General features: G+C 44.1%; 2 protein-coding genes and 1 pseudogene across 2 annotated transcripts in view; all 3 read left to right on the top strand.

The window, feature by feature from the left end:
- Positions 1-6,880, top strand: part of LOC142195323 (uncharacterized) — a gene marked incomplete at its 5' end in the record, with an annotated part of 202,381 nt that extends 195,501 nt beyond the window's left edge. The window contains one exon of the mRNA XM_075265031.1: positions 4,782-6,880. Coding sequence (XP_075121132.1) covers positions 4,782-6,424 — 1,643 coding nt within the window. The remainder of the gene's footprint in view (positions 1-4,781) is intronic.
- LOC142188808 (uncharacterized) lies at positions 3,168-4,318 on the top strand. Its single transcript, XM_075262035.1, has 4 exons — positions 3,168-3,276; positions 3,412-3,819; positions 4,016-4,124; positions 4,212-4,318. The coding sequence occupies exons 1-4, from the start codon at positions 3,199-3,201 to the stop codon at positions 4,316-4,318; spliced, it is 702 nt and encodes a 233-aa protein (XP_075118136.1). The 5' UTR covers positions 3,168-3,198.
- Positions 6,881-20,270: 13,390 nt separating the features above from the next.
- Positions 20,271-24,808, top strand: part of LOC142189633 (uncharacterized) — a 637,493-nt pseudogene continuing 632,955 nt past the window's right edge.

Below are 24,808 nucleotides of genomic sequence, written 5' to 3'. Positions count from 1 at the left end.
ACTGTGTGGGGCCACTGTGGAGCATCATACTATGTGAGGCTACTATGAAGCATATTATACTGTGTGGGGACCATTATGGAGCATTTTATACTATGCGGGAGTGGTATGGAAGTATATTATAGTGTGTTCGGCTACTGTGGAGCATATGAACCACAGTTACCTCAAACAGTTGATCAGCAGGAGCTTTGGGTATTAGAGCCTCACTGATCTCTTAGACTGTTAGGACTATCACAAATCCAATGTTTCCCAGAACAAAGCATGATTTGCCTAGAAGCATCGGGGGTGCACATGCAAGGCTAGTGGCTTTGAGGTGACGTCCTCCCATGGCTTGATGCTCTATCAAAGAGTGAAAGCTTGCCCACTAACTTGCCCACAAAAATTTTTCTCTAACCATTTTAGTGGTAACATCTTATGTCTTGATTGGATACAACAATACTTTGGTAAACAATAATCTTACCCATTAGATTAATAGTACACACTCTGATGAACAGAGACTGTAAATTTATTCTGATTTAACTCTGTGGGCAGGCTCCAGCTGCTGGTACCAGCTGTGTCACTCTAGCCGGACTCTGTACAGCTTCCTCCTAACATAATCTGGCTCCTTGCTCATGGTAGCCCTAAGACTTGTGGAAACTCTCGCTCACGTGTATCAGAGCTCTAGAAGGAACACTCTCCGGGAGACACAACAATGTCAAGTTACTACAGTGGGACCCATTCTTTTAGGCTTTATCTACACTCCAGTTTATTCATGGATATGATCCTACTCGCTTTTGGGTCGTGTACTGTCCATGGTTAATCCGGTTTTTTTTTTCATGCCTGAGGAATATATTTCATTTCTGATTTTTTTCTACGTCTCTGGCATTCACGTGATTCTCTTGAACCCCTGGACTTGGATGTTTTTTAGCTTGCAAATAGTCCAAAATATGTCATGTCTTCTTACTTTTACAATGTACCACTGGAGTGTGGAAAAAGAACAAATGTCTGCAGGTACCCAGTAAAGCTAAGGTGTGATGGTAGTGTCTTTCCATCTCTATGAATTTGTAGTCCAGATCATACTGAGAGTTCTGTCAGTGATACTTGCCGATGTTCCAAGGCAAAGCTTCAGAGAAAGTCAGCGCCATCGTGTAAATTGTTGGTTAGGTATCTCCGGTCTCTTTCTCTCCTATGGATAATTTAATCCCACTCCTCAGCAGATACTGCTCCATATATATCTCCTGTAACACCCTAGATCTGTCTCCACAGTCAGTCAGTGGAGGGAAAGACTGAAACTCTGTGCAGAAAGGAGGTACAGTCCTATGAAAAAGTTTGGGCACCCCTATTAATCTTAATCATTTTTAGTTCTAAATATTTTGGTATTTGCAACAGCCATTTCAGTTTGATATATCTAATAACTGATGGACACAGTAATATTTCAGGATTGAAATGAGGTTTATTGTACTAACAGAAAATGTGCAATATGCATTAAACCAAAATTTGACCGGTGCAAAAGTATGGGCACCTCAACAGAAAAGTGACATTAATATTTAGTACATCCTCCTTTTGCAAAGATAACAGCCTCTAGTCGCTTCCTGTAGCTTTTAATCAGTTCCTGGATCCTGGATAAAGGTATTTTGGACAAACAATTCAAGTTCAGTTAAGTTAGCTGGTCGCCGAGCATGGACAGCCCGCTTCAAATCATCCCACAGATGTTCAATGATATTCAGGTCTGGGATGGCCATTCCAGAACATTGTAATTGTTCCTCTGCATGAATGCCTGAGGATTTGGAGCGGTGTTTTGGATCATTGTCTTGCTGAAATATCCATCCCCGGCGTAACTTCAACTTCGTCACTGATTCTTGAACATTATTCTCAAGAATCTGCTGATACTGAGTGGAATCCATGCGACCCTCAACTTTAACAAGATTCCCGATGCCGGCATTGGCCACACAGCCCCAAAGCATGATGGAACCTCCACCAAATTTTACAGTGGGTAGCATGTGTTTTTCTTGGAATGCTGTTTCTTTTTGGACGCCATGCATAACGCCTTTTTTTTATAACCAAACAACTCAATTTTTGTTTCCAAAATGAAGCTGCCTTGTCCAAATGTGCTTTTTCATACCTCAGGCAACTCTATTTGTGGCGTACGTGCAGAAACGGCTTCTTTCTCATCACTCTCCCATACAGCTTCTATTTGTGCAAAGTGCGCTGTATAGTTGACCGATGCACAGTGACACCATCTGCAGCAAGATGATGCTGCAGCTCTTTGGAGGTGGTCTGTGGATTGTCCTTGACTGTTCTCACCATTCTTCTTCTCTGCCTTTCTGATATATTTCTTGGCCTGCCACTTCTGGGCTTAACAAGAACTGTCCCTGTGGTCTTCCATTTCCTTACTATGTTCCTCACAGTGGAAACTGACAGGTTAAATCTCTGAGACAACGTTTTGTATCCTTCCCCTGAACAACTATGTTGAACAATCTTTGTTTTCAGATCATTTGAGAGCGGGCTGTCCATGTTCGGCGACCATCAAACTTAACTGAACTTGAATTGTTTTGTAGAAAGAAATGGTCCAAAATACCTTCATCCAGGATCCAGGAACTGATTAAAAGCTACAGGAAGCGACTAGAGGCTGTTATCTTTGCAAAAGGAGGATCTACTAAATATTAATGTCACTTTTCTGTTGAGGTGCCCATACTTTTGCACCGGTCAAATTTTGGTTTAATGCATATTGCGCATTTTCTGTTAGTACAATAAACCTCATTTCAATCCTGAAATATTACTGTGTCCATCAGTTATTAGATATATCAAACTGAAATGGCTGTTGCAAACACCAAAATATTTAGAACTAAAAATGATTAAGATTAATAGGGGTGCCCAAACTTTTTCATAGGACTGTATATGTCATGTATATCCACATACAGCAGCAGCTAAAGGAAGATTTCCACTCCCATTTCCTTTATTGTGAGCTTCTGAAGAAGGTTCTTCTTTTCGCTGGCTGATTTTTTTTTCAGCTAGCAGAAAATGAACAGTCTCCCTTCCATTAAAATAGAGGGAGGTGGAACTTTTTATAAAATTGTTTGTGTGAACGTGGCTTTATATTATCTAGTAAATTTATTTATTACATGGAATTTTGTGAGGTTTTCATATTGGCATTTATTCTTTCCATTCAGATTCCTCTCAGTATCTTCTATATAAGAGACTATTTCTGATTTTCCCTCCAAAATGGAAAGAGACAGGAACAAGATGGTGGAAAGTCTATTAAATCTCACCCTAGAGATCATCTACCAGCTTACTGGAGAGGTGAGAGATTCTGATGATGTCATCATTACATCATTCTTATCTCTAGTAATAACAGATGATAGAACTGGAGAGGTGATGGACTCTGAACATGTACGGTATGTAGTGAGATTTATTAATGTGTCTCCCCATAACCAGGATTATACAGTAGTGAAGAAGACCTCTAGTGGGCGCTGTCAGGCTCCTGTGTATACAGGGCTATTTCTGGGGTCTCCACCTCTTCCCCTGATAGAGGAGGAGATCAATGGACAGAAGATCCTAGAACTCACCAACAAGATGCTGGAGCTGCTGACTGGAGAGGTGACACTGCTGGGAATGCTGGGACATTATACAGTAACTGGAGGGGTCGGGGTGATGACTGTATCATTGTGTTGTCAGGTTCCTATAAGGTGTCAGGATGTCGCTGTCTATTTCTCCATGGAGGAGTGGGAGTATTTAGAAGGACACGAGGATCTGTACAAGGAGGTGATGATGGAGGACCACCAGCCCCTCACATCAGCAGGTAATAGACATGACTATATACACATGGACTTCCATTATTTGTATGTACAGAATGAATTCAGTCCCTGTCTGTGTTTCCTACAGGTAGATCCAGTAAGAGGACAACACCGGAGAGATGTCCCAGTCCTCTTCTTCCACAGGATGATCAGGTAGATGGAGATATTCCCTATGATGTGTAGACGGGCTGTGAAGTCCTTGTGTCTCTTTCCCTTGTTGCTGACTTAAAATATTTATTTCACAGCTTCAGGTTAAAGATCTGAGCAACATTATGGCCATAACAATAAAGAAAGATCCCTATGTGAGTGGTGATGAGGAGTGTGAGGAGGACATTCCTCCAGGGAACCACCCAGGTAAGGAGTCACTACTGAATATGCCACAGAAGAGTGACAGTTTCTCCTCATTTTGTGTGAAAATATTTCAGTTTTGCGCTCTGTCAGATTTTTCCTTAAAATACGCAGTAAATGGACCTTGTCACATGATACTAAAGCACAATGTGCAGGCAGCCTGGTATAGAGTAGGAGTATCTGAGCAGACTGATATATAGATTTGTGGGAAAAGTCTGATGTGAAGGTCCATTCGGTTCCTGTGAACTCCAGGCCTGTAGGAAGAGGCTTCACAAAGCAGAATGATGTGTGTCGTCTTTCTAGCAGTATATAAACCACATATGCCGGAGGTTATCAAAAATACTCTTTAACATCAATGTTTTAGTTATTAATACAGATGAGCAAGTACTATTTGAAACTCCCGTTTCGAATAGCACGCACCGATAGGAATGAATGGATGCAGCCGGCACGCAAGGGGTTAAGCGGCCTGCCGCCAGCCACTTGCATTTATTCCTATGGGTGCGTGGTATTCGAAACGGTCGTTTCAAATAGTACTCGCTCATCTCTAGTTATTAATTACATTTTGGGATCAGTTTTAAGTATGTTTTTAAAAAGTGTTAAAAAAACATCAACATAATTTCTATTGTTATATTTTCTAAAAATAATCAGTTTTCTTCTCATCAGATGACTGTACCAGGAGCTCAGAGGGACATCTGATTTCTACAGATTATAAAGGAGAGGGTCATGGTATCACACAAGAGTCATATGAAGAAAATGTCATTACCCCAGAAATAACCTCAGCTCTTCTGAAGAAGGAGCAATATGAAGACTCTACTTTCATCCCAGATATACCCCCGACCCTTGAGAAGAAAGAGCCAAAAGAAGAACATGCCATTACCCCAAATATATGCTCAGAACTTCACAGCAAAGATCTTTCATTGGATCCCGTTACACAAGTCCTATCTTCTAATTCAGCACAGACTGTTAAGGAAAATAAAAGTCACGGAGAGGGTGTTGTACATCGGAGAACTCACACAGGGGAGAAGCCATTTTCATGTCCAGAATGTGGTAAATGCCTTGCAAATAAGTATTCTCTTGTTGCACATCAAAAAATTCACATAGGGGCGAGGCCATTTTCATGTTCAGAATGTGGAAAATGTTTTATTGAGAAATCAAATCTTCAGAAACATCAGAGAATTCACACAGGAGAGAAGCCTTATTTATGTTCAGAATGTGGAAAATGTTTTACTTATAAAACTCATCTTGATAGACACTTGAGAATGCACACAGGAGAGAGACCATATTCATGTTCAGAATGTGGCAAGAGTTTTACCCAGAAACAAACTCTTGTCGAACATCAAAAAATTCACACAGGAGAGAAGCCATTTTCATGTTTCGAATGTGGCAAATGTTTTACTGAGAAATCACATCTTGTTAAACATCAGAGAACTCACAATGTGGAGATGCCGTACTCATGTACAGAATGTGGGAAATGTTTCACCCGGAATTCAGAACTTACTAACCATCTGAGAATTCACAACGTGGAGATAAAATATTCATGTTCAGAATGTGGGAAACTTTTTACTCAGAAATCAAACCTTGCTAAACATCTGAGAATTCACACAGGGGAGAAGCCATTTTCATGTTCAGAATGTGGGAAATGTTTTAGCCAGACCTCACATCTTGTTACTCATCAAAAAATTCATACAAGAGAAAAGACAGTTTTACTTTCTGAATGTGGAGATAGTTTTAGCCAGAAACAAACTCTTGTCGAACATCGAAAAATATACACAGGAGAGAAGCCATATTCATGTTCAGAATGTGGGAAATGTTTTACTGAGAAATCAAATCTTGTGAAACATCAAAAAATTCACACAGGGGAGAAGCCGTTTAAATGTTTAGAATGTGGGAAGCTTTTTACCTCTAAATTACTTCTAGTTACACATCAGAGAGTTCACACAGGAGAGAGGCCGTTTTCTTGCTCAGAATGTGAAAAAAGTTTTATCTATAAATGTGATCTTGTTAAACATCAGAGACTTCACACGGGGGAGAATATTTTTCCATGCCCAGAATGTGAGAAATGTTTTACAACTAAATCACAACTTACTAGACATGTGAGAATTCACACAGGAGAGAAGCCATATTCATGTGCATGTGGAAAGTCATTTAGTGACAAGTCAACTCTAAGAAGTCATGAACTAACTCATATACCACGTATTAAGCCCACACCCACAGTGTCCACCAATATTGTTCCTGTAAATCTGACCTTGTTAGACATTGGAGAGCTCACACCGGGCAGTAGCCATTATGTTACCTTTCCTTCCTAAACTTCTATATGAACACTGTTGTTTGCCATCTGGACTCTGCCTTGACCACACTACCTGGTACTCCACCATCAACTTCATAGTCACATAGTGGCATTACCAGTTTTCAATTACTTTGCCTACAAGTGTTGACGGGAAACCTAAGTTATTTTGTGGATTTGTAAACAAGCATGTGGCCACTTAAAGTTGCATGCACACATCTTCCCTTATGAACAGACTAAGGTGTCTTTCTGGTTGCCCTGGTGAATCTGATATGGGAATTTGGTATTCCTGGGACATCTAATCTTCAGTTCTTCCTGGAGATTTTCTGTACCATTTTACCACCAGGCCATACCTTTCCTGCAACTTTCCTGAATCTTGCTGAAAAATGTTTTAGTTATAAATCGGATCTTGTTAAACATCAAAGAATTCACACAGGAGAGAAGACATCTTTATGTCCAGAATGTCAGAAATGTTTTACCTATAAATCACGTCTTATTAGATATCATGTACATGCAAAAAATATTTTTGCGATAACTCAACTCCAACGCAACATAAGCTAACTCATATAGAATGTGGCCCGTCCACACCCAGTGTCCACCAACAATTACCTTTAGATCTGTAGCCAATGTGGTTACTTTTCTCCCAGAATTCATTTTAATGACATTTAGTACAAGAATAAAATACAACTGTTAGACTGGAATCACATCTCCCTTTTTATGGTCGTTCTTTAAAACAGTTTTTGAGGCAAAAGCTGATAGGCAACATGGTGGCTCAGTGGTTAGCACTGCAGCCTTGCAACGCTGGAGTTCTGGGTTCAAATCCTGCCAAGGACAATATCTGCAAGGAGTTTGTATGTTCTCCCTGTGTTTGTGTGGGTTTCCTCCCATATTCCAAAGACATACCGATAGGAAAAATGTGAGCCCTATATAGGACATTGACTGACAACGTCTGTAAAATGTGCTGCGGAACATGATGGTGCTATACAAGTATGCATCATAATGTTATCAAGGTAACAAGTTGAATTCGCGATGATAATGTCACCGACATGTGTATAATGACACCTATTGGTCTGGATGCTTTTCCTCCAGTTCACAGTTTGAATGGGATCTGGGCATGTAGAATGATGTCATGCGCAGAGTGGTGGATCGTACGCTGTCACATCTAAAATGGAAACATACAGCATTCTTCACTCTTATGTAACCTGTTGGATCTTCAGGTGAGTAGAGCGCCAATTGAGAAGGTGGTTGTCTATGTAAACATAACCAGCAGGCTACTGGTTGTCATCAGTCTTTCTGTTAGTGATCAGGCAGGAATGCTGCACCACCACTGCGGAATACTAGACCTTTGCAGATAAGAATGCGGATTGGTCTAACAGCCATGAAACGTAGGGACAGTCATCATAAAGGTCAGCCTTTGTGGTACTGCCCTTGCAAGGGTGGGAGTCTTTCGGTTGGGGTCAGGATTCAGCTTTAAAAGGGAGATCAAGGGACTATGACACCTGAACCAGCTGCCAGCTGGACCTGACCTCAGTGTGGAGAACCTACCTGGTGAGATTGAACCATTTTTTCTCTATCAAATGGATTGCTACTAGTATATATTTTCATGGTACATAGTAACTGTGTGGGTTCTCTAGAGTATAAATGGATTCTATCATTAGAAACACTTTTTGAGGTAATCCCAAGTCAGAGTAGCGTTAAGAAAGGCTATTCATCCTCTACCTTAATAATTCTGCTCGGCACCTCCGTTACATTGATATTCCGTTTTGTCCCAGTATACAAATGAGTGTCTAGACCCTCCAGCGACGCCTCCATCTTTTTCTACCGCGCCTCTCCACCGCTTCCTCTGTGTTGTCATCGCTGGGCCAAGACTGTGTTCGGGATAGAAATCCCATGCATGCTCAGTCGGCTCTGCCACCAGACTTTGGCCATTTTACTGTAGCTGCTTACAGGAGCGTACTGTTCCTGTAAACGGCCACAGTAAAATGGCCAAACAGACATGCGCAGTTGGCTCTGCCCAAAGCTCGACGGCAGAGCCGACTGAGCATGCGCGGGATTTCCAATCCAAATGCAGGCTTGGCCCAGTGATGATGACACAAAGGACGCGGCAGAGAGGCTCAGCTGAAGAAGAAGGAGGCGTTGCTGGACAATCTTCAGGCAGCACTGGAGACTCATTTGCATACCGGGAAAAAAACAGAATATCAATGTAACAGTGGTGTGGAGCAGAATTATAAAGGTAGAGGACGGATAGCCTTACTTAAGACTATTCCGACATGGCATTACCTCAAAAAGAGATTCTAATGATAGAATCCCTTTAACTATTCCTGCATATTCATAAGATGTTATATTGTGTACTTAAGCCCAGTTCACATCTGAGCATTAGTTTCTATTTGGGTCATCTGCTTGGGGACCCCCTGAACAGAAATCTAATCCACATAAAAAAGCGGTTACCTTAAGAAACCCACAGACCCATAGACTATAATGGGGTCCATGTGGTTTCTTCTCGTAAAATGCAGAGAGAAAAGTGCTGTTTGCAGGAGACAGGAACAGAATGGCCCGAATGCAGATGTGAACCAGAACTCACTGCAGAATCAAATTTGTACTGGTACTACAGTTTTCCCTGTAGTACATTCCACCCCCTCTCCCCCATTCTGAATTTTTTGCCAGCTTACCAGTACATCCTACGAAATAATATGCAGTACCATTATGAAGTATAGTATATCCTGCAAACACTAAGCCCTCATATGGCTCTGAGAATGGAAAAATAATAAAGTTATGGGGTTTGGAATTCAGGGAGTTAAAATTAAAAAATGCCTGCGGCAGGAAGGGGTTAAAGATATAGGGTACAATGGATAATTCTAGATCACACATCACATACACAGCTCCACTACATATACGTCACACACAGACAGCTCTGCTACATACACATCACACACACCGCTCCACTACATACACGTCACACACAGACGGCTCCACTACATACACGTCACACGCAGACGCAGTGGTGAACTTAGTCTCTCTGCTGCCTCAGGCGGACAATCAAAAAAATATGCAGCACGCACTGTGGTAAACTTAGCTCCGCCCACTTTTATGCTGGCTCCGCCCATTCTCATTCATTTTTCATGTGCCCTACACAGTATAATCCTACTACAGTCACCTGTAAATTATATTCCCCCCTCCATCTCTCCCCCAGTTTCATATAACCCCTTCATCTGCCCCCAGTTTCAAGTCCCTCCATCTCTGTCCCCAGTTTCATGTCCCCCCATCTCTGCCCCTAGTTTCATGTCCCCCCATTTCTGCCCCCAGTTTCATGTCCCCCCCATCTCTGCCCACAGTTTCATGTCTCCCCCATCTCTGACCACAGTTTCATGCCGTTCTTTACCCCCTTCAGCTGCCCCAGACGCCGATGAGTTGCAAACGGGACATACCTCCCGCCGACCGAAATCGCGGGACAGGACACCAAATTCGTGAATGTCCCGCAGAAATCGGGACGATTGGGATATATAAATATATATATATATATATATATATATATATATATATATATATATATTAGAAAAATTGGAAGGGCACTCACCCACACCGAGGCTCGTTTTCATAAAAGACTCCTTTTATTGAGGTAATACATCTTTAAGAACAATTCATGCAGGGAGGAAGGAACAGCAAAGAGTGGCAAGAAGGCAACAGCCGTTTCGCGCGAAACGGCTGTTGCCTTCTTGCCACTCTTTGCTGTTCCTTCCTCCCTGCATGAATTGTTCTTAAAGATGTATTACCTCAATAAAAGGAGTCTTTTATGAAAACGAGCCTCGGTGTGGGTGAGTGCCCTTCCAATTTTTCTATATATTTTTTCATTGCTGCTAAGCTTTGTTCCGGTTGCTGAGCACCCCCACGGCTCTTAATATAAAAGGTTTTTTCCTCATATCTACTCCCGATTTATTAAGGACTCATATCCATATATCCAGCAGTGCCATCCTACATATGTTCTTTTTCTCAGTCATATATATATTAGAGATGAGCGAACACTGTTCGGAGCAGCCGTTCCGAACAGTACGATCACAGCACGCTCCCATAGAAATGAATGGAAGCGGCCGGCACGCGGGGGGTTAAGCGGCCGGCCGTCGGCAAAGTCTGCGTGCCAGGTACTTCCATTCATTTCTATGGGAGCGTGCTGTTCGGATCGGCTGATCCGAACAGTGTTCGCTCATCTCTAATATATATATATCCCCCACAGCAGCCCCTGCAGCCAATATTATGCCCCACAGTGGCACTATAGCCTGTGGGGGTATAATAGAGGTTGCAGGGGGGCCGCTGTGGGGCATAATAAAGGTTACAGAGGCCACAGTGGACCCCTCAAGTTCTATTATGCCCCACAGTTGCACACCCATGAACTATTATTATACTCAGGGGTCATTTCAGATATTAAACAGTGTCACTCTGCACTAGAATGTTGCTTGCAAAATTGGCCCTGCATGTCAGTGCAGGGCTTTTTGATGCCAATAGCCAGGGCCGCCATCAGGAATTTTGGGGCCCCATACAGCCTAAGTGTCTGCCCCCCCCCTCCCCCGCCATTTTTGCTTAGCGCGCCGCGGGAAATTTAGCCCCACCCACTTTTGTGTTGACTCCACCCACTCGTTAATTTTTCATGTGCCCGCACACAGTATAATCCTCCTACAGTCACCCATAAATTATATGTCCCCCCTCTATCTCTCCCCCAGTTTCATATACACCCTTCATCTGCCCCCAGTTTCATGTCCCCTTCCATCTCTGCCCCTAGATTCATGTCCCCACATCTCTGCCCCCAGTTTCATGTCCCCTCCATCTCTGCCCCCAGATTCATGTCCCTCCAGATTCATGTCCCCCCTCCATCTCTGCCCCCAGATTCATGTCCCCCATCTCTGCCCCCAGATTCATGTCCCTCCATCTCTGCCCCCAGATTCATGTCCCTCCATCTCTGCCCCCAGATTCATGTCCCCCCATCTCTTCCCCCAGATTCATGTCTCCCATCTCTGCCCCCAGATTCATGTCCCCCCATCTCTGCCCCCAGATTCATGTCCCTCCATCTCTGCCCCCAGATTCATGTCCCCCATCTCTGCCCCCAGATTCATGTCCTCTCCATCTCTGCCCCCAGATTCATGTCCCCACAGTGTCATGCCGTCCCCTCCTTCATCTGCCCCCAGTGTCATGCCGTCCTCTCTTTCATCTGCCCCCAGATTCATGTCCCCACAGTGTCATGCCGTCCTCTCTTTCATCTGCCCCCAGATTCACGTTCCAACTCCACATTAAACTTACCTTCTCCTCCGCTCCCTCGCCGCTCTCTGCGCGTCTCTCTCGCTGACACATATGCGGCTGAAGCGAGGAGCTGACCTGTGTCAGCTCCTCGCTTCGCCGCTGACACGTATGCGGCTGAAGCGAGGAGCTGACCTGTGCCGGTTTCCGGCTCAGCCGCATATGTGTCACCGAGAGAGGCGGCAGCGGCGAAGCGAGGAGCTGACACAGGTCAGCTCCTCGCTTCAGCCGCATATGTGTCAGCGAGAGAGGCGGCAGCGGCGAAGCGAGGAGCTGACCTATGTCAGCTCCTCGCTTCAGCCACGTATGTGCTCGACGCAGATCTGAGTTGAAACAGGACATACAATGACTGCTGCCGGCGCCAGGGGGCCCGGGCCCCTGACGCCAGTAGCAGTAGTACTGGCCTATCAGCGGCCCTGCCAATAGCCCTTGTAGTGATTGAGAAAATACTTTCCTTTTTTTTTTTTTTTTTTTAATAGCATTTAATAGGGTTTTTTAAAAAATATTTTTGTTCCAAGCAGGTTCTCTCCCAACTCGACCCAAAGCCCGCTACAGCGACAGGGCAGCAAGGGATGCCATTTGGGTCAGAATTTGTCAGGCCCTTTATGCCATCCTTTAGCCTGGATCAAAAAATTTGCGCTGGTGAGTACCGTATTTTTCGGACTATAAGACGCAGGTTTTAGGTTTTAAAGGAGGAAAATAGGGAAAAAAAATTTTGAAGCAAAAAATGGTAAAATATTTAATATATGGGAGTTGTAGTTTTGCAACAGCTGCAAGGCCACATTGACAGGTGACCCTGCAGCTGTACGGGGATGCATAGAGTGTTTTTTTTTTTGCGGGGCCAGAAGTACTTTTTAGTTATACCATTTTGGGGAATATCTATTGCTTAGATCACCTTGTATTGAAAAAAAACCCGGTGGTTTATGATATATGATTTTCTACTTTTATATATATATATATATATTCTAGGGACAGGAGGTGATTTAGAACTTGTATTTATTTCATATTTTTATTATATATTTTTAAAGCTTTTTTTTTTTTTTTTTTTTACTATTTTATTCCCCCCCCCGGGGGCTTGAACCTGCGGTCACTTGATTGCAAGTCCCATAGACGGCAATACAACTGTATTGCCGTCTATGGGACATTCTGTATATTAGTATTACGGCTGGTCATAGACCCAGCCGCAATCCTATTAATATTATAAATGTGAAAGTTTGTGAGTTTGTGGGTTTGTGTGTTTGGATGTTTGCATGTTCGGATGTTTGTTCCTCAATCACGGAAAAACCGCTCGACCGATTTGGCTGAAATTTTCCACAAACATAGTTAATACACCCGATTAAACAATAGGCTACTTTTCGTCACAATAGCGCACATACGTTTGTGCCAGGACCCCCACAAAACACAAACTCACACCACCATCTCTGCAATTTCACACACTTAGGACCATAGCAAGCCACAAAATTCCTATTGCCCTCTACAGCCTCGCCCCTAACCCCACACAATCACATATACATATACTTTACCACTTTGCCCCTCACCTTAACGATACTCCAGGAGGCTCTCTTTAACACTCCGGAGCAGCCATGTTTGCCGACCCCCACCGCTCTGACAATCCGCGACACCGCCCACCTATGTCAATACCCCTAGGCAGTCTAATAAATGCAACAAAAAAAAAGTTTAAAAAAAGTAAAAAAAATATAAAAAAAAATAAATAAAAAGGATTAAAAATTCAAATCACCCCCCTTTCCCTAGAACACATATAAAAGTAGTTAAAAACTGTGAAACACATGCATGTTAGGTATCCCCACGTCCGAAATCGCCGGCTCTACAAAGCTATACAAATATTTTTCCTGTTCGGTAAACGCCGTAGCGGAAAAAATGGTCAAAAGTGCCAAACCGCCATTTTTTCGCTGTTTTGATTCTGATAAAAATTTGAATAAAAAGTGATCAAAGCAATAACATTTCCCGAAAATGGTAGAACTACAAAGTACACCCGGTCCCGCAAAAAAAAGACGCCCTATACATCCCCGTACACGCACGTATAAAAAAGTTACGGCTGTCGGAATATGGCGACTTTTCAAAAAAAAATTTTTTAACACACTTTTGGATTTTTTTTAAGGGGTCAAAATGTAAATAAAACCATATAAATTAGGTATCCCCGGAATCGTAATGAAACACAGAATACAGGGGACATGTCAATTTGGTTGCACAGTGAACGCCGTAAAACCAAAGCCCGTAAGAAAGTCACAGAACTGCATTTTTACTTCAAATCCACCCCATTCTGAATTTTTTCCCTGCTTCCCAGTACATTCTATAGAATAATTAATGGTGGCATCATGAAGAAAAATTTGTCCCAGGAAAAATTAAGACCTCATATGGCTCTGGGAGCGGAGAAATAAAAAAGTTATGGGGTTTAGAAGGAGGGGAGTCAAAAAAGAAAATCAAAAAATGCCATCGGCGGGAAAGGGTTAACTTCAAATACTTCTGTCCCAAAGTCACTATGTAAAGTTTCTCACAACACCGTATATATAGCAGCTCATATACAAATTAACTTCAACACAAAAGTCTCACGTATTCTCTGAATTACAGCAAAAACAAGATACAAAGTTACATTTCATATCCCATACCATATACACACTACGAAAACCTTACCCGCGCCTGTATATACCCACTTCTACAATCACCGCAGACGAAGTCGCGGGTACCAGCTAGTATATATATATAGCAGTGACAGGCCTGGGAGCCTCATTAGACTCCCGGCTCTCACCCGAACAGGTCGGCTCCTGCGATATCGCCGCACAGGAGATGGCCTGCAACTTCACAGGTATGGGGCCGGTGGGGACCGGCCCCGGGGGAGAAGGGGCCACCGATACTGACCCAGCATCCACTGTACTAGAGAGGCGGATGCCGGTGAGGGATAGAAGCCATCACAGGTGCCGGGGCCTGAGACATCGCTGCGCTCCTCTGTCCTGCATGAAGCCAGAAGCGGGGGGACGGAGGAGCGGAATAGCATCACTCCTCCCGCTGCTGGCTTCATGCAGGGCAGAGGAGCACAGCGATGTCTCAGGCCCCGGCGTCTATCCCTAGCCCGCATCCGCCTCTCTATTACAGCGGATGCCAGGAGCCACATTCGGACTATAAGACGCACCCTTCTTTTCCCCCCAAATTTGGGGGGAAAAAAGTGCGTCTTATAGTCCGAAAAATACGGTATATATCGGTTGGGTTTTTTTTGTGTTGTGAAAGTTTGTCTCATTTTTTTAAGGTTTATCTGTCGGTTTGATTCCAGAAAACGATGTCAGGAAACGGTGGAAGAGTGTGACCAGTTCCTGAAGGACTCCAGGAAGGTAATGTGCAGTGTGTCCGCTCCCTCAAAGCACAAAAAAATTCAAGTTCATCTTGCCCAGCAGGGGACAACAGCTGTAAGTAGGAAATGCATTTTTTGGGGTTGTATTTTTTTCAGAAATGTATACTTAATATTTTTATTTTGTTTTTTTTATCACAGATGTTCAGGCAATGTCCCAGAGCCTCTGCCTGAGTCTCCTGCTCCCCAAGATGAGCTGCTGCTGAGGGAGAGTGACCCACCAAGCCTGCCTGCTCCTCTCAGGAACCGGAGAGGGGCTCCATTGTTTTACTAGGGCCTTTTTCCAGGGTGGCTTCTCCGGCCACCTCAACACCGACTCTTGCCTCTTCACAGGAAAGCCCTGAGCCGGAACTCACAACTTCCACCAGTGAGCAGACTGCAAGGACCCCCTGGGTAATGGACAGGCAATTGGAGGTAGAGAATCAGGCTCTGTCTTTTATCTGGAGGGTGGACAGTGAGGACCTCTGGGAGGTGAGGACCTCCTTCCATCAAAATAGTGCACGTAACAACAAGAATTAGGTCCGGGAAGCAGACAGGGAGGTAATGACCACTGCTGTATGTATGGCAAATGAAGGGACCACCTTTCATGTGTTTGGTCACATGCGGGTTGATTTACTGCAAATCAAAAAGCCGTCAGTGCGCAGGCTTGGTTTTCACGTTATAATAATAAACGGGCCCCTACTGAAGAGGTATCGGTGCCTTTAACCTATATTTCTTCACTGTCCAAAGGGCCTTAATGACAGTCTGTGAGGATGACCCCTCCTGATAGTATATTCGATTGTGCTGTACTGTCAGAGAGGATTTTCCTCCCCGACTGTCAGAAACGCCCTTCTGATGAGAGTGAAGAGCTATGTGACCAGCACCGATAGCTCTTCATTGGGGGGACATAACGGCAAAGACGACAGTGACCTAAATTCCGCACACTATCGGCTTCCACGTTACGTGCCCCTAGTGAAGAGCTATTGGTGCCGTTTACCTAGATCTCTTCAGTGTTTGCCAAGTCTTTTATGAGTTATGTTCTGTCATCATTTCAAATTATGTACATGTGTAGCTTCCAACTACCATGATCCCCCTATTATCTCACACCCCTTCCGTGTTTACCTAGCTAGACCGTGGCCTACTAGTCCTATAGTTTGGCCTAGTAGTCCACAGTGCAGCTTGGTAAACGGAGGGGGTAGAGAGAAGAGGGGGCGATCATGGGAGTTTGAAACTGCAGTAAGCTACCTACCGCAAATATATTTTAGAAAAAAAACACTGACACAAAGATTTTAAATTTAGTAAGTTTACTTCTCACAAAAAAATAAGTAATAAGAAAAATCAATGTGGCGACAAAATCAAAAACATCTTTCGGAACACCATGATGGTCTTCAGTCCTGGTCAGGCTCCTCAGCATTGAGGCGAGAAAACTGCCAAGGCACGGCACCTTCGGGACTCATGAAGTAGTCCGCGAAGGCATCTCTCACCTGTACAGCAGGGTTGGCTGCACGACCATAACTCCTAGAGGTGAATAGTGGGTCACCCAAATCTGCCTGTGGCTCCACTTCAATGTCGGGGCTGTCATAGTCACGAACAAAGTTGTGAAGCACACAGGCAGCTTTGAGGGCCACATCTACGGTTTCGGGATCCAACTGCAGTGCAGAGGTGAAGACTCTCCACTTACTAACCATGATACCAAAGGTGCACTCCACAAAGCGTTGTGCCCGGCTCAGCCTCATGTTGAAGACCTTCTTCTGGGCATCTAGTCCCCTCCGTGGGTATGGACGCAGCAGGTTTTCAGTGAGTGGAAAAGCCTCATCCGCTACCATGACGAAGGGGGCTGGATGTGTGGTACCCGGAAGCGGTCTTGGTGGAGGTAGAATCACCTGATCTAGCAGTACTCGCCGCCCCAAAACTGATGTCAGTAGTGACCGGGAGTCCCCAGTACTATCATAGGAACCAACGTCGATAGCAAGAAATCGGTACGTGGCATCAGCCACTGCCATTAGGACCACTGAAAAGTACTTCTTGTAGCTGAAGTACAGTGATCCTGAGTGCAGTGGTTTCTGCACACGTATATGCTTACCGTCGACGGCGCCAATGCAATTTGGGAAATTGGCCACAGACTGAAAGCCTGCTGCTGCCTTCAACCAAATCTCCTGGGTTGGTCTGGGCATCGCTATGGGTTGCAAATGCTGCCATATCAGATGGCATGTGCTCCTTACAATTTCAGATATGGTGGATTGGCGCTCCCGGAATTGGAGGTGCAGGGATGCAAAACTGTCCCCTGTTGCCAGAAACCTAGAAATAAAAATTTAAAAAAGGAAATTAGTCCCTAATACAGAAACTGTAGGGACACATTATCTGCACTATAGAAACTGTAGGGACACATTTTCATGTCTTACTCATTGACCATTTAGCAGAATTACATTTTTTGGTGTAAAATTTAATGCAAAAACGGACTGGAAATAAATTTCAAATTTACAAAAATTACCGCAACGTGATGAGCAGCCTTTTGGTGGGACTGATGATGGAGTCCTCATTCCGTAGATGCTCGGCCAAAATTAGAAGCAGCTTATCAAAAGCCTCGTGTGGCATCCAAACAAAAGCAAGGAACTTGTCAGGAAATCTGTGAAAAAAAAGCCCCATAGAGTACTCAGTATAATGTTCTACAGTGGCCCCTCCAGACAGTATGATGTCCATAATGGCCCCTCAACACGATATAATGTCCCATACTGGCCCCGTCACACAGTATAATCTCCCATATAGGCCTCTACACAGTTTTATGTCCCACAGTGGCCCTTCATCTACCATATTGTCCCCTAAAATTAGACTACATTAACCCTTAAAGTACATACATGGACATCATTTAAGTAATTTTAAAACACACACAAAAAAAACTTACAGCCTCAACTCATGGTACAGTTGTCCAAAATAGTCCCTCTCTGTCCGAAGTGTGTTTATCGGGTGTCTTCGCCGTCGCTTTGGCCTGTGTTGGTGTTCTTGTTCAGGATCCTGTTAAAAACAAAGAATATTTTATTCACCCCAGCACTTCATTAATACATTTCAAACATGTATGTATTTCAGAACTTACCTCCTGTTGGAGTCCGCGTCGCCGCACCATGCTGACCATCACTGATGTCAGTAGAACCGAGCGGAATTTTTCCTGACCAAAATCCTCGCCCAAAAACCCGGTGTGAACCCGGCCTTATTCCTTTCAGACCTGCACACGTCTCCTCAGACTCCTCAGCTTTGGATTTTCTTCATCTGAACTGTTTCTACTTTGTAAATATTTAAAACACTTTTTAACCCAACCAAGTCCTGGTCTGTGAATCCTTGGAGTCAGGAGAAGGATCTCTAGCCAAAACCCTTCACTCTGTAAGAATCACTGCGAATTTACAATTGGACGTCGTGTTGGGACAAACTATCGAAGGCCGCATCCAAATCACCCAAAATAACACCTGATCACGTGGCTATGATATCAGCACAGGTCCTTTTACCACAGCAAAACCTGATCATGTGACTCACTGGCTCCTCCCACACATGTGACATAATCTCAGGTCCTTTAGCCACAGCAGGAACTGATCATGTGACTCGCTGATTCCTCCCACACACATGACATCATCACAGGTCCTGTCACCACGTTTACTATACAGGAGGAGGTATATACATGGTGGCCGCTCACAGTCCTGGCAGGATTCTACTTGTCTCAGGACTTGGCTGCTTTAAGGGCTGTTCCTTCCATGGCTGAGATGACAATATTTCTGTCTTTTGCCATCTGAGGTGTTGGCAGTGGATTCTGCTTCAGGAAAACTGACGAGGATTTTGATGATGAATTTGAAAAAGAGTTTTGCTGTATTTTGCCTTTATTGGGTGGCACAAATTCCAAACTCCGCACTGACTGACAAGATGTATTTTCCACCTTCCATTCATTTCTATGGGATTTCTCTGGCGGAACCTACCTCAAGAACGAGCTAGCTAAAAAAAACCCTGCTACTGCTGTCCACTGAAATGAATGGAAGGCGGACTCCACGTCAAAATCCTAGTCAAATTCAGTGCCAAATTTCTATATGTGAGCTATCCGTAAGGGCTGTTCCTTCCATGGCTGAGATGACAATATTTGTGTCTTTTCTGTCTGTTTACCCGATAGAGGTAAATAGTAGTCGGGGCCTTCACCCTACGGTATAAATCACATGATGGCTTTATTCTACAGGTCGCTACGGTTACACTGATACCACATTTATACAGGGTTTAGGTTTTATTACTTCTACGCTAGACAGAACTTACTAAATCAGTTCTTCTTGTCGCCTTCTCCGGAGCGGTGCGAGGGCTCGGGGTGTGCGGGAGGACTTGTAGTTTTCATTGGGCTCTTCTTGTACAGAAAAGTTTTTAATAGTTTTTATTCCTGTTTTTAGTTGTTTCTTTTTTTTACTTTATGGCGTTTACCCTGCAGGATAAATAATATGATGATTTTATACCTCGGTTATTTGAGATGTGGAGGAAACCGTTATGTCCACAGGTGCTCTCCATCTCTGTCCCGAGTGTCATGCCATCCTCTCCTTCATCTGCCCCCAGTTTCAAGTTCCACCTCCGCATTACACTTACCTTCTCCTTCGTTCCCCCGCTGCTCTCTGCGCGCCTCTCTCTCTCTCACTGGCGCACAATTGTAGACGCGATGTGACGTCATCACATCGCGTCTACAAGCCAGTAGCCGGCGGCAGCGGCGAAGGAAGGAGCTGACCTGTGTCAGCTCCTTGCTTCAGCCACGTATGTGTTCAACTCAAATCTGTGTCCTCTGGATGCAGATCTGAGTTGAAATCGGGACATACCTCCCTCCAACCGGGACCGTGGGACATGTCACCCAAATCGTGAATGTCCCGCGGAAATCGGGACGGTTGGGAGGTATGACATACACATCACACGCAGACAGCTCCGCTACATACACGTCACATACAGACAGCTCTACTACATACATGTCACACACAGACAGCTCTGCTACATACACGTCACAAACAGACGGCTCTGCTACATACACGTCACACCCGGACGACTCCGCTATATACACGTCACACACAGATGGCTCCACTACATACACGTCACACACAGACTGCCCTACTACATCCTGATCCAGACCCACAACTCCATTTCATCTTTTATAAAGACCTTTCACATCTGATCATGTGACTCTGTGACTCCTCCCACACATGACTGATCACATAATTATGACATCACCGCAGGTCCTGTAACCACAGGACAGCTGTACAGGAGGAGGTTTGTGTTTTGGTTTTTGTATTAACCCTTTTTACACCATATTCGCACTAGTGTTGTCTATCGGGGACTAGCATAGCAGAGAGGCAGAGCGCTAAACCAGCGGGTACGCATGAACTCGGGGACCCCTGACTATAAAGGGGTCCATCAGGTGTCCATTGTTTTAAAATTGGAATCGGCAGAAGAAATAGTGCAATGTACAGAAATTTTTCTCCCATTTTCCAGGTAAACTCTGTGACAGAGATGAAGACGTAACCCTTGATAGAAGCTCAGCGCTGTTTGTAGCTAGTGTTAGCGGTAATCCTCCATTTTGTATCCTATACATTATATATATATATATATATATATATATAATGTTATTCTGTGTGATGGGCCCAATGGGTAATTACACCGGGGTGCTTAGGCATGTGGATAATATATTTCCTCGTGTGTAAGCTGTGGCTTCTTATCATGAAGGCTGCACCCCAGAAGTTGCCTGGCGCCTAGCATGTCTTCTTATCTCTTTTCTTATGATATATATGAATATAGTGTGGAGGGAGTCAGTATGTGTTTGACCTGTCCGGCACCAAAACTTCACACTTTGGTCATCGAAGTCTGTTTCTGTAGTGATGAAAATGCTCTTATGATGGAGTTAGATGGTCACGTTTCCGATGAATGGAAATGATCAAATACTCAGAACATAAATGTAACATTTGTGCTGACCTGACAGTGGTAGCGCTGCTGCTTGGCCTACAGTTCGGGTACACAAAGCAGATGTGTTTTTTTTTTGTGCCTATGGAACAGACGTGATAACGATTAGAGATGAGCGAACAGTGTTCTATCGAACTCATGTTCGATCGGATATTAGGCTGTTCGGCATGTTCGAATCGAATCGAACACCGCGTGGTAAAGTGCGCCATTACTCGATTCCCCTCCCACCTTCCCTGGCGCCTTTTTTGCTCCAATAACAGCGCAGGGTAGGTGGGACAGGAACTACGACACCGGTGACGTTGAAAAAAGTAGGCAAAACCCATTGGCTGCCGAAAACATGTGACCTCTAATTTAAAAGAACAGCGACGCCCAGCTTCGCGTCATTCTGAGCTTGCAATTCACCGGGGACGGAGGTTTCCGTCCAGTTAGCTAGGGGTTAGATTCTGGGTAGGCAGGGACAGGCTAGGATAGGAAGGAGAAGACAACCAACAGCTCTTATAAGAGCTAAATTCCAGGGAGAAGCTTGTCAGTGTAACGTGGCACTGACGGGCTCAATCGCCGCAACCCAGCTTTCCCAGGATCCTGAATGGAATACACTGTCAGTGTATTCCCGTATACCCGATATATACCCCCGATACCCATTCCAACGGTGTGCCCCCCCACCTTCACCCCAGAAATACCCTGCAAGTCCCCTAGCAATAGAATTGGGGCTATATACACCCACTATTTTTGCTACTGCCATATAGTGCCATTGTCTCACTGGGAATTCAAAGAATATATTGGGCTTACATATAACTTCAATTCCAGGGAGAAGCTTGTCAGTGTAACGTGGCACTGACGGGCTCAATCGCCGCAACCCAGCTTTCCCAGGATCCTGAATGGAACACACTGACAGTGTATTCCCGTATACCCCATATATACACCCCAAATCCCCGTTCGAACGGTGTGCCCCCCCACCTTCACCTCAGAAATACCCTGCAAGTCCCCTAGCAATAGAATTGGGGCTATATACACCCACTATTTTTGCTACTGGTATACAGTGCCATTGTCTCACTGGGAATTCAAAGAATATATGGGGGTTACGTGCACCCACAATTTTTGCTACTGCTATACAGTGCCATTGTCTCACTGGGAATTCAAAGAATATATTGGGGTTATGTGCACCCACAATTTTTACTACTGGTATATAGTGCCATTGTCTGACTGGGAATTCAAAGAATATATGGGGGTTACGTGCACCCACAATTTTTGCTACTGCTATACAGTGCCATTGTCTCACTGGGAATTCAAAGAATATATGGGGGTTACGTGCACCCACAATTTTTGCTACTGCTATACAGTGCCATTGTCTCACTGGGAATTCAAAGATTATATTGGGGTTATGTGCACCCACAATTTTTACTACTGGTATACAGTGCCATTGTCTGACTGGGAATTCAAAGAATATATGGGGGTTACGTGCACCCACAATTTTTACTACTGGTATACAGTGCCATTGTCTGACTGGGAATTCAAAGAATATATGGGGGTTACGTGCACCCACAATTTTTGCTACTGCTATACAGTGCCATTGTCTCACTGGGAATTCAAAGATTATATTGGGGTTATGTGCACCCACAATTTTTACTACTGGTATACAGTGCCATTGTCTGACTGGGAATTCAAAGAATATATGGGGGTTACGTGCACCCACAATTTTTGCTACTGCTATACAGTGCCATTGTCTCACTGGGAATTCAAAGAATATATTGGGGTTATGTGCACCCACAATTTTTACTACTGGTATATAGTGCCATTGTCTGACTGGGAATTCAAAGAATATATGGGGGTTACGTGCACCCACAATTTTTGCTACTGCTATACAGTGCCATTGTCTCACTGGGAATTCAAAGAATATATGGGGGTTACGTGCACCCACTATTTTTGCTACTGCTATACAGTGCCATTGTCTCACTGGGAATTCAAAGATTATATTGGGGTTATGTGCACCCACAATTTTTACTACTGGTATACAGTGCCATTGTCTGACTGGGAATTCAAAGAATATATGGGGGTTACGTGCACCCACAAATTTTGCTACTGCTATACAGTGCCATTGTCTCACTGGGAATTCAAAGAATATATTGGGGTTATGTGCACCCACAATTTTTACTACTGGTATATAGTGCCATTGTCTGACTGGGAATTCAAAGAATATATGGGGGTTACATGCACCCACAATTTTTGCTACTGCTATACAGTGCCATTGTCTCACTGGGAATTCAAAGAATATATTGGGGTTATGTGCACCCACAATTTTTACTACTGGTATATAGTGCCATTGTCTGACTGGGAATTCAAAGAATATATGGGGGTTACGTGCACCCACAATTTTTGCTACTGCTATACAGTGCCATTGTCTCACTGGGAATTCAAAGAATATATTGGGGTTATGTGCACTCACAATTTTTACTACTGGTATATAGTGCCATTGTCTGACTGGGAATTCAAAGAATATATGGGGGTTACGTGCACCCACAATTTTTGCTACTGCTATACAGTGCCATTGTCTCACTGGGAATTCAAAGAATATATGGGGGTTGCGTGCACCCACAATTTTTGCTACTGGTATATAGTGCCATTGTCTGACTGGGAATTCAAAGAATATATGGGGGTTACGTGCACCCACAATTTTTGCTACTGGTAGATAGTGCCATTGTCTCACTGGGAATTCCACAAATAATTTGGGGATTCATTCACCCTACATCTCAGGCTCTTGCCATATTCACCCAGGTTGTCAGTGCTGCACCAGCTCGTTCCCAGACAGCTCGGCCCGAAAAACACGTTACCTATATAGAGGATTTGGACAATGAAGACAACATGTTCTAAATCTAATGTCTGCACCTTCTCCAGAATTAAAATAAAGGCAGCGTTTAACTTTCAAATAGCACTGCACAAAGGAAGAGCTTATCAGCTTGTCTCATGACATGCTACTGAAAAGTGTCATTTGTGTATCTTAATGTAAATATAGTTGTATAAGCTTTTTGGGTTTTAGGCACTGCCAAGTTATTTATTACCACCCGCTCCCTTATAATGATGATGACGCCAAAGTCACTGTGGGTGTTCAGAGCTCACAGCTTTGGTTGACATTTGTCTTGCTCTCTGTCGGTACCAGCTGTCTTTTTGGATACCGTAAAGTTATGTTGACTTTATTAACAGCTATAGAAGCTTTAGCCAGGTTGTGACGGTGTGTAACCCTAACAACACTAAGTGGGATACACATTAATAGTCAGTCTATGTACGCTAAACGTATCACTGAAGTAATTTTTTTTCCCTCTCCCCTAATATAAGAAAGGAACAGACATTAGACCTAGACCGGGGTTCGAGGCTTGTAAAAATCCAGTATTATTTGTTCTTCATGATGTGAAATATGTGTTGAAAAGCAACCCAAGATGAAGTCAGCCATGTGTGCCAGTGTGTTACTTGGCATGCCTTTGCTGGCCCCAACTGTAAGGGTCACTCTCCATTTCCTCCATTTTCCACTCCCCTTCACACCATTTGTGGTGAAGCAATGGGATGCACTGAAGTGCACCCTCTAGCCTCGTGTGGGATAGGGACATCAGATGCCACTCCAACCCCCTCGTCTTCCTCCGCCAGCCAACGGTGCGAAGATGAGAGGAGTGTGCTCTGAATGTTTTCTGCCTAGCAGAGGCTAGTTCTCACTTACGAAAATGGCCCCACTTTGACCTGTATATCAGGCACAATGGTGTAGGTTTCAAAGAAACATGGCACCAACAAGTTGGAAAACGTGGGCCATGCGTGGACCGTGTTTGAGTCTGGCAAGCTCCA

Source organism: Leptodactylus fuscus, chromosome 1, assembly GCF_031893055.1.
Source record: "Leptodactylus fuscus isolate aLepFus1 chromosome 1, aLepFus1.hap2, whole genome shotgun sequence".
In the NCBI taxonomy this organism is placed as follows: Eukaryota; Metazoa; Chordata; class Amphibia; order Anura; family Leptodactylidae; genus Leptodactylus; species Leptodactylus fuscus.
Note: the sequence above shows the minus strand (reverse complement) of the source record. Positions and strands in the feature narration are given on the sequence as shown.